This window comes from Tachysurus fulvidraco, chromosome 1, assembly GCF_022655615.1.
Source record: "Tachysurus fulvidraco isolate hzauxx_2018 chromosome 1, HZAU_PFXX_2.0, whole genome shotgun sequence".
Taxonomy (NCBI): Eukaryota; Metazoa; Chordata; class Actinopteri; order Siluriformes; family Bagridae; genus Tachysurus; species Tachysurus fulvidraco.
In genome coordinates, this window is record NC_062518.1 from 26,795,521 (window position 1) to 26,806,784 (window position 11,264).

An 11,264-nucleotide genomic window follows, 5' to 3' on the forward strand; every position below is an offset into this window, starting at 1 on the left:
TTTCTTTTACAGGAAGAGCTGAAGTTCTGATTACAAATCAAGGCCACCGTTTTTGCTTTTTCATTTCCCATGGTTTTTCATGGTTGCCCAGGACTGATTGTTCCGCCTCTCCCTTCTTTCTTTGCTTTTTCTCATTTGACGCATTAACGAAGGTCTCCATGTTGCTTTTTCACATCATGCGAGGAAGCAAATTTGTATTAGATAGCTGTGGATTTCCCCTGCTTCTTGCAAGATGGGGGATAATTACTACTCTGGAGCCTGTAGATTACACTGTAATAGAGTTCTGAAGTGCCTGAGTGAAAAAAACAGTAGAAGGGGAAGACAAACACAGGCAAGCTGGGGAAAGAGGTGGGGGGTTGTATCAGCTGCAGTCATCACACAGAACATTCAGCCAGGAGCTATTACTGAGCAACTATCTCATGTGCCATGCCACAGAATGCCTTCAAACGGCCGTGGCTTAATGTCCTAGTAAAAAATCTTATTATTAGACATCTGAGAAATACTAATGGCATACAAGCAGCTTCCTGAGGAACAGGACATCCTCTATTAGCTACTGGTCAATATCCACTTTTTTAGAATGTTTACAGCATCATTTCCTTTCCACTGATCTGAATGTGTTTGAATTTCTGTTTCATGTTTAGTTTCATGATTTAACATATCGTTACATATGTTTCACGTGTCGTGGTCGTGCATTTTCTCTCTTTTTTTTTTACTATCTTGGTTCCATACATTCTTTGGTTCCTGAGTTTATTTGTGACTAAAGCCTTGTCCACATGCCTCTGCCTTTCTCGTATGGACCAGTGGAAGTGAAAGGGCTTGTTCTGTTGTAATGAGTGTTTAACCCGGCCAGTGCGAGCAGAGTGCTGCTTCAAGCACCCGGTGCAAATATTTACCTAGCCATGCTGATTTGTCAAGCTGGACAAGGTGCTGGAAAATTGATGACCGCCAGCATTCAAGCATCTCATTACCATGATAAATGACTGTGGAAGCACTGATTTGTCATAAGAACTGCTGTTCCATTAAACACTTGCTTTATTATTTCACAAAGAAGTTATGTTTTAAACCTGATGTAGCTGTGATGCTGCATCCTTACAAATGAGAAGAGTTTATTTCTCAAATCCACTAAATTGTAAGCAAATGGAATTATGTTGCTTGTGTTCAAAGGTAAATAAAGGCTATGTGCTTTATTTACCCAGACACACCAATTAGTTAAACTGGACAAGGGGCTGGAAAATTGGTGACCACCTGCATTCAGGCATTCCAATGCTGTGATAAATGAATGGGGAAGCACAGGTTTCTTGAAAGAACAACAATCCCATTAAGTTGTATTTGGTGAATAAATTTGGAAATTGCTTTTGTTTCTCTAGATGTTTTGACCAATCATTTTGTGTGGTGATGCTCAGCTGATACAAAAACCTAGTTGGATTACATCACAGGAAATATATTGTCCTTTTAATAAATTTACAAAATGTACATTCATAACTAAGAAGAGCGATTTAGAGCCCTACAGAATGTAGTTTCTAGATTCCATGCCTCATATCAAAACTGCTTTTGAACACAATTAACAGATAAAGCAACAAAATTGAACAAATGTGGGTTTTTTTTTTGCAGTGCAAAATTTGTGTAATCGAATTTCAGCTCTTACTCTGCACACGTACACATGTCTATAGAGATAAACAAAGACGTATAAACATCGGCTATCAAACACATCATACATTGTACACATTTGACCAAGCTGAAATTGCTTTAAAGAGACAGAAGCATGAATGCATGTAAGGGTGGAGACTTAGACTCCTACTAGCAGTCGTATCTCTTTATTCCTCTAGTGTGATCTACTGACTACTGCCTGCATTTTACAACTGCCGTAACTATTGGCTAAGGAGTTTGTGTGTGTGTGTGTGTGTGTGTGTGTGTGTGTGTGTGTGTGTGTGTGTGTGTGTGTGTGTGTGTGTGTGTGTGTGTGTGTGTGTGTGTGTGTGTGTGTGTGTGTGTGTGTGTAAAACCCTTATCAACAACAAACTCATGAATGATAAATGTCATTTGTAAAGCAGAATTGGAGAGTTATATATATTTTTAAACATTTAGAAGTCTATAATTCCATTTTCTTATGTCTAAGGTTTACTTAATAAATTGTACATAAAAAGCGACTACTTTTACACAACACTTTCTGAATAATAATAATAATAATAATAATAATAATAATAATAATAATAATAATAATAATAATAATAATAATAATAATAATAATAATAATAAGCATAACAGCATATCATGCAGCTGACACCCAGATGACACCCAAAGCATTCACAAACCACACATTTTACACAAAGAAGACTATATTTCAATGGACTTATATGTAGAGTCACTAATGGAATTACGTCAAAGCTTAGCCCAAATTATTGTGCATATTCACATAATAATATAATGATATTAGAATAATTGTATTATGTTCTTAAAAAGCTGAATTGTAAGGATCTATGGATGGATACTTATCTACGGATTTTTCTAAAGTACTAATAATAATAACTAAATTCTAAAGTATTATTATTATTATTATTATTGTTATTGTTATTATTATTATTATTATTAATAATAATAATAATAATAACAATAACAACAACAAAAACAACAACAACAACAACAATAATAATAATAATAATAATAATAATAATAATAATAATAATAATAATAATAATAATAATAATAATATCAGAAGACACGATTTTTTTTTTTTTACAATTGTATTCAGACTTATTTGACAACGTTGATTTATCATGTGAGATTGGACACGTGTTGGTTTCTTTCCGTCTCTGTAATCTTCCTCAAACGAAACTCAGGTCAGTTTCCCGTTAGTTTTCCAACAGCATCAACATGCAGGCTGTTTAGTAAACGAAGCGTGGACTATATTCACTTATCTGACTACATCTTGTAAAATGAAACCGCATTCACAAGGAAACTTCTCTGTCTGCCAAAAGTGCAATCATACTACAATCTGTTTAATTGTGTTTAGGGGAAAAAGAGAAGGAACTTCCTTTTCTCTTTGAACACAGACTTGAATCTGCACTTTTATTTATTCACTCCGGTGGCATGTAGAAGACACAACATTTTATTATTATTATTATTATTATTATTATTATTATTATTATTATTATTATTATTATTATTATTATTATTTCACCAGTTTGTTTTTGTTTGTTTGTTTATAGATTTCCACATTGTTTTAAACCCCGAAACACGGCACAAAGAAAGAATTTAACATTCATCCAATAACATTTCATTAAAATTTGTCTGAAGGCTTGCTTGTAATGAAGTAATTTATAGCGTATCATTATCATTATAAACATTTATACACACACACACACACACACACACACACACACACACACACACACACACACACACACACACACACACACACACACACACACACAAACACACACACACACACACATATATATATATGAGAGATATGATTAATTTTTTATTATTACTATTTATTTACTTATTTATAAGAAAAGAACGAAATAAGAGAGTAGTAAATCTAAAAGTATAAAGTATGTTATAATATATGTCTTATTTATTTATTTTTCAGAAATCCAGATCTTTCAGAAATGGGGCTGATCAAAACAAAAATTTCCTGTTTATTATATATAAATGTGAAAATCTGATGGTGGTGTTGTTGAATCTTTAACATTTAGCAGGTAAAATATCAAGCCTACAGTTTACGGTTCAACCATTATTTAAAAAAAACATACAATGCTTAAAATGATGAGATGTTAATTACGAAATAAAAACGTGCTTCAGAGTAATGGGGATGTTAACAAACGAAATGATTGAATACTGCTTGAAATAGTTTGTGTCTGTGCAGAACATTTCATCATTGTTCTGATGATGGTGATGGAGATGATGATGATGAGTAGGTTCGTAGTTCACACTACCAACCTTACTTTAACATGATTTCGGTATCAAAAATTCCTTATTTGCATACTAATCAAATGAAAGAATAGGCTTATTTACTTTGTCATCATTAACTTGCGTTGAGTCCGTTGTTTGACATTAAGATTATCATGTTGTTTCGATGGTTCCGAGATTTCACAGCTAGTCTTTCACGTGTTAATTAGTTGTGAATATTCGATTCGGACAAATTAATATCAGGCCTCCTGCGTTTCTTCACCTTTACTCTGGATCAGCTTCATTTCAATATGAAAGCTCGATCTGCTGGTCGAAACTCGCAGGGTAAACTTCATTTTACAGGTTTTTGTTTGCTCACAATGCCACCGCGCAGCCAGTGTTTCTGCTTCTTGTTTACATCTGTAAGGAGGATGGCCATTTATTTGTTCTGAATCTGCCAATGTTTAAGTCAGTGTACCTTTAATATGTGTGTTCGTGTCTGTGTGTGATTCTTCCGCTGTTTACTTTCATGGCAGATTATGAATCTCTCTGTGTGCGTCAGTGACTATGCGTAAAAACCTCAAAAAACTGGCACCGTATTGCGCTGTGATCGATTGGACTGATTATTGTTCAGAGAAACACCCGCCCCCTATATGTGCTTAGCTCTTCAAAATATTTTAACGAACCGTTACAAGTGACTTTTAAACTCTTATTATTTCTGTTAACTTTCACTCTCTGTGTGCGTTTGTGACCGTGCGTAAAAACCCCCAAAAAACTGGCACCGTATTGCGCTGTAATCGATTGGACTGATTATTGTTCAGAGAAACTTGCGCCCCCTATGTGTGCTTAGCTCTTCAAAACATTATAACGAACCGTAACAAGTGACTTTTTAAATTGTTTTGTTAACTTTTAATATTTAAGTCACAAATATCTCATAGATCAAATGAAATGAATTAGCTATTTTGCATACACATGCATACAGTGAACAGCGTAGTGCAAATACAAATGCATTGGTTACTCCACACTGAGGGCTCCATAAAGCTGTTGTTTATTATAGTGACTAAAAAGTATTTTACATGCTAGGATAAAATGAGATATTTTTAAGATTTTGAGATACTTAATTCTATGAGATATTTATATTTGTTATTACGATCAGATTGTGCTTTTTGTAGTACATACATACACACACACACACACACACACACACACACACACACACACACACACACACACACACACACACACACACACACACACACACACACACACACACACACACACACACACACACACACACACACACACAGGTCTTATTTAGACACACAAATAGAAAACTCTATATGGAGTGAATGCAAGACTGGTACATAAATCTATTTAATTATCTACCCAAACAAAATCTTGCCATTGAACTATTAAAACGATGTTTACTGACGGTCTGAGATCTGAACACCTTCACCAAAGACTGAAGAGGTGGGTTCGCTGCGTCCTACGTCACGAGGACACGCCCACGTGTCTTTCAAACCCTGTCTTAAAGGTCCCAGGCGAGCGCACTGGAGGTACTCGCACCGTCAGCGCTGTGGTGTCAACTCCTGCTCCCTTTGCCCGGATGAGAAAGTAAACTTGGTGAATTGTTTAGGTTGTTTGCAAAGGATGGCTCTGGCCGATGCGCTTCTGCCACCCATTGCTGGATTTTCCAGCACTCAGATTTTGGATGAAAAACATGCTGAAATCCTAAGAGTAAGTAAAAAAAAATGTTACAAAGTTTGTTTAATATAGACTAGATCTAATAGCAGTTTTATGTTGTCTTTAAACAGTCTTTAATTTAAAAAGAAATACATTAAAACAATCCATCTGACTTTTAAAGAATGCATGACTAAAGTTATATTTGTGTCTTATAGGAATGGTCCACTGATCACTCCGAAATCGGGACAAAACCCCGCGTCGAAGTTGAATTCAGCATCGTAGAGTCCCCGCTACTGAACAAGGACGAGGACGAGCTGTCCAGGTTTCTGGATCTCGAGTTTATTCTGTCTAACTCGATGGCATCACAGAATGAGGCTCCCTCCGTTACCCCGGCGTATCCGTTACCAGAATCACCGGAGAGTTGCAGCGCTGCGTACGACAGCGCCGATTCTGCGCATGGCCTTGTAGCTGAGCTTCTAAGCCCAGGCATGGGCTACCGACCAGATACAGCTCAAGACTACAACCCAAAAGGACATTTTGATACACCGGAATACACCGATTTGAGCATGTTGGACACCAGAAGTCACGCGCACTTGCACCTCGCCAGTCCACACGCTTACAAAATAAAGACCGAGCGCCGCGAGCAGCCATGTATGATGGCCAACGACTACACGGGACACTTTTATGGACAGAAGGTTCACGGTGTTTCTCCCGTGCAGCCGTTTGTTCAGCATATACACGACGTGTCCCGGGAGGTGAACGTGCACGTGGCGCAGCAGCAACAGCACTATCCCTATCCACCGCAGTATCACGGCACGCAACACTATCATGGACACTACGCCGTTTTTACGGAGCCTATGAGGGCTCATCACCCGGGTATGCCAGGCACAGTGCTCACGCCACCATCATCACCGTTGCTCGAGCTCTATGGCACTGAGGAGAGCAGACCGAAGAGGGGAAGGCGCGCGTGGGCTCGGAGACGGGCCGCCACGCACAACTGCGAGTTTGCGGGCTGTGGGAAAACCTACACGAAGAGCTCGCACCTGAAGGCGCACATGCGGACGCACACTGGTAAGTGAAGCTAATAACCCACAGGCAGTTTTATCCTTTTAATAAGATGGAGAATTATTCAAATACACAAATAACAGATAAATGTAATAGGTAATTAAAGATGGCACAGCGCCCCCTATTGGTGATGTGGTGGATAAAAAAAGAAAAAAAGAAAAAGAAAATAATGTAAGGCATCTTCCAAAACTAACCAACAAAAAAAATAAAGTTTTAACCATAAAAACATATTAACGCCACAGTGGATATGTTTATGTTCTGTATTATTTAGTAACATGGACATTGGACAATTTTTTCCTCACTGGGAAAGCATTGATATGTAACCAGTCCTATGTTCATGCTCTACAGGTGAAAAGCCATACCACTGTACCTGGGAGGGATGTGGCTGGAAGTTCGCCCGCTCCGACGAGCTGACCCGCCACTACAGGAAACACACCGGTCACAGACCCTTCCAGTGCCACCTCTGTGAGAGGGCATTCTCCCGCTCTGACCACCTTGCGCTGCACATGAAGAGACACATGTGAAAACATGCCTTATTTGAAAGGACATTTATTAGAATCGGAGAAGTGGTTCAAGGAGAAAAGGCTAATTCATACACACCTTCCCCTTACCTCACATTAATATTTAACTAGTTTTGCACTGGAGCTCCTTAGCTAATGTACCTAACAAATAATGGAAGCTCATGACCACTAATTAGCATCACCAAAACTTGTGTAAACTATTTTTTTCTTTATGAACTACTCCTTTACCTGTGTTTGGGCAGCAGGGTTGTAAATATGACAAGGATTGTGTCAGATTTAAATTATAGCAGTATTTAAGAAGAAGATAGATTTGAAAAAAAAAAAACAATATATAAATTATTTTGTGCAAACATCGAAGACAGCTTTGTAAAGAAACAGGGCAGGACCCATATTTTTGTATATATTGCTTTTTTGTCTTTATTTGTTCAGGCTGAGATGGGGGGATTTGGCATTTGGGGTTTTTAGTAGAATTCAGGATCTTATTCCCCTTTTTTGTACATTGAGTTTTGCGATCTGTTCATATACAATTCAATGTGAACTCAAGGACTTTCACATCAGGTACTCAATCAGTTTTTCTTTTTTATCAAAATGACATGTCTGTGCAAATATTTTAAACATTTGTATACTACATACTTGAATATTGTGCTTTTTTATGTATATAACCCCTGACAAAGTTTTAAAATACAAAAAGTTGAAAAATCATAACCTGGCTGACTCATTTATTTTTAAATTTCAAGTCAAGAGTAATTGCATACATGGATTACATACACATATACAGTTAAAGCAAGTAGCAGTTTGTGCCTTCAGTATTGTAGTGCTGTACACAAGGGTGTGAAAAACTATACCCTTCAATACAATACATGGCTCCCAACACAAATAGTGTAAGATGAAGCAAGAGTAATATACACCACACCATGTACCCACAAACTAAATTTCTGGACTGCCTGCTTGGTTAGAAATTGTGCATCAGGCCACTTGATGTAAGATTATAAGTTATTATATTTGTTTATATTTAAGTCACCCCTAATCAGGAACTAATCAAAATGCCCAAAAAAATAAAAAATAAAAAATAAAAAAAATAAAATTCTCTGGTGGTGGCTCTATCACACCGTTTGGAAGATTCACTAAATTTACTCTTTTCTTGCCAATGTCGCCATCTACTGGCTCAATTCAACTTTACAAATTTTTTTTTTAATTACAATCTAACCCTACTTTAGTTCTCGTATTAGAAATCATCACAACAAATAAAAATAAGCCATCACTGACAGTATGCACATACTGTAATACTCATCTAATAAGCAATACGTATTAAGATTTATTGAGTTGAATTTGTTTTGATCTGATTTATTACTCATACTTCATGCTTTTACTGGACAAAAGTGAGTGGACAAAACTTGTTCTGGATCCTTTTAAACTCTGTTTAGCTAGTGTGCAAATAATACCTAGTTCATGCAAATCTTTTTATAGGTTTGAAAAAAAAATTATACATATTATACTCTCATTATTACAAATTAGAGAATTATGATGATTTTAAATGGGGGCACGGTGGCTTAGTGTTTAGCACATTCGCCTCACACCGCCAGGGTCGGGGTTCGATTCCCGCCTCCAAACTGTGTGGAGTTTGCATGTTCCCCCTCGGGGGTTTCCTCCGGGTACTCCAGTTTCCTCCCCCGGTCCAAAGACATGCATGGTAGGTTGACTGGCATCTCTAGAAAATTGTCTGGAGTGTGTGAGTGAATGAGAGTGTGTGTGCCCTGTGATGGGTTGGCACTCCGTCCAGGTGTATCCTGCCTCGATGCCCCATGACGCCTGAGATAGGCACAGGCTCCCCGTGACCCGAGAAGTTCGGATAAGCGGTAGAGAATGAATGAATGATGATTTTAGTACATCTACATAAAAATGGATTATCATTGAACAAATGTATGCAAAACAAATAGTTCTAGGGGGAAGAATACATACAGTAACTAATAAAAAGGGTGAATATAAACTTTTCTAGGGTTTATATTTCACAGAAACAGAACAGCAGCACCCACGGAGCACAGATTTGCTGTCCTCAGTGAAACACCTGCTGAGAAAACTGAAAGAGCTCTGGTTATAGGAGAATCAATTAAAATTAGCTAGGCCTTTAGGGGAACCAGCAGCTTCAGTTAGATCTATTCTGGGAGCCGGAGTGTCTGATATATCAGGTAATCTTACGGACATAAGCAAGCACACATTTTCAAAGGAATTTTTTTCAGGACCTAGGATTTAATGATGTATACTTTTTTGTCTCAGGTTGTTAAGAGTAACATTGATGTAGAGGTAAAGTAGCGTAAATCAGCGTAAAATAATGAGGTAAATTAGCAAAGGTGATGTCTGATGCAGAAATATGCTCTGGCCACATCCCAGTGTGGTGTTGTGATGTATCTTACAGCAAGTTATGGATGCTGTAAATACTTTTGATTGCAAGATTGGCGAGTTAGGGCAGGATTGAATCCATTCCATTTGGAAAAGTGCTGCCCTAATTTCTTTAACAAAGATCATAGACTCATAAAACAGGCGTAGTTAATCTGTGACAATCCAGAGACAAGGCGAGGAAGCAGAAAAGCAGGCAAAACCAATAGTGTGGTAGTCACTCTGGCTCCCCTATATTGAGACTGTGCCTGTTCTGTTATCAAAATAATAATGTAGAAATTTTGATTAAGTACCCTGATTAATATAAAATTAGATCATACACAGCCAGCACCTTTGATTAAGCTATGACTTAAATTATCTTGATAAATATTATCTCTTTTACTTGTAAAGCACTTGTTTAAGAGAATATTTCCTATAAATCCCTCTAAAGTACTGGTAGAATTTTTATCCTTATATGACCTGAAATGCTTACTTCCATCAAAAGTTACAGGCTCTTTGTTGGGTATCTCGAAAAGTGAAGTCTACAGCTCTTGGTGATGTAAATGCTTTTTCGAAACAAATCCCACATTTATTGAACAGCCTTCCGATTAGCATTCAGGACTTAGTCTCAGTATTTAAGTCTAAGCTAAAAACACCCAGATGAGTCTGGTTACTTTCAAGGTTTATTTCTCCTCTTGTTTCAGGGAGATTTTCTTTGTCATCATTGTTCCTAGATTACTCATTTAAAATACAATTAGATATTTAGAATTTATATCGGGGATTTATATTTTTTCTGTAAAGCTGCTTTTTGACAATATTCATTATTAAAAGAGCAATAATGCTATGCAAATAAAATGTATTTGAATTGTAATACTCAGCAAACATGAGTCATGAATACGTGAGAGTTGAAAAAACTGCACTCTATAAACTGGGTAGTAAATAGTGTGTCACAACACACTACATAACTACATACATGAATGCTATAACTATGTGTGTCACTACACAACTACATAAATGATTACTATAAATTTTCCAGAAATGCCAATCAACCTACCATGCATGTTTTTGGACCGGGAGGAGGAAACCGAAGTACCCGGAGGAAACAGGGAGAACATGCAAACTCCGCACACACAAGACGGAGGCGGGAATTGAACCCCAACCCTGGCGGTGTGAGGCGAATGTGCTAACCACTAAGCCACCATACCCAAACATAAATTCATTTAATTAAAAAAAATCTAGCAAATAAACTACTTTGCTAAATATTTATTCCACACATACTATTTCTATTTGAACTAAATTCAACCCGTGTATAACAAAACCCAAATCATTTCCATATAAACAATATTGAATCACAGAAATTTGAGTAATCCAGCTCCACCCCATCGAGACTGTGGCTAAATGGCCCAAAAGGCCATTTTCTATAGTTTGGTGTCAGAAAACTAGGGACATCTGTTTTATTTAAAAAATTTACAACTATAATTTACCAAAATATAAGATTTTTGATATTTTCATGTTGGGAAAAATTAATATAGCATACCCAATTTGACTGGGCTTGCTTTATTTAGTACCTGGAGCTTCCATTCAAGTTTCATGATAACTCACTGTCAAATGTCTGCTGAAAGCTGATTGGATGGTGGTTGCTACGTTTTTTTAATAGTTGATTAGATCATTATCATTCACCAACTTAGAACATATGTGCAGCATACAACATTGTAACTGAGACATACAATG

General features: G+C 37.0%; 1 protein-coding gene across 1 annotated transcript; it reads left to right on the forward strand.

Annotated features, from left to right (window-relative positions):
- Positions 1-5,435: 5,435 nt before the first annotated feature.
- Positions 5,436-7,862, forward strand: klf17 (Kruppel-like factor 17). Its single transcript, XM_027169564.2, has 3 exons — positions 5,436-5,628; positions 5,790-6,645; positions 6,988-7,862. The coding sequence occupies exons 1-3, from the start codon at positions 5,542-5,544 to the stop codon at positions 7,161-7,163; spliced, it is 1,119 nt and encodes a 372-aa protein (XP_027025365.1). The 5' UTR covers positions 5,436-5,541; the 3' UTR covers positions 7,164-7,862.
- Positions 7,863-11,264: the final 3,402 nt, after the last annotated feature.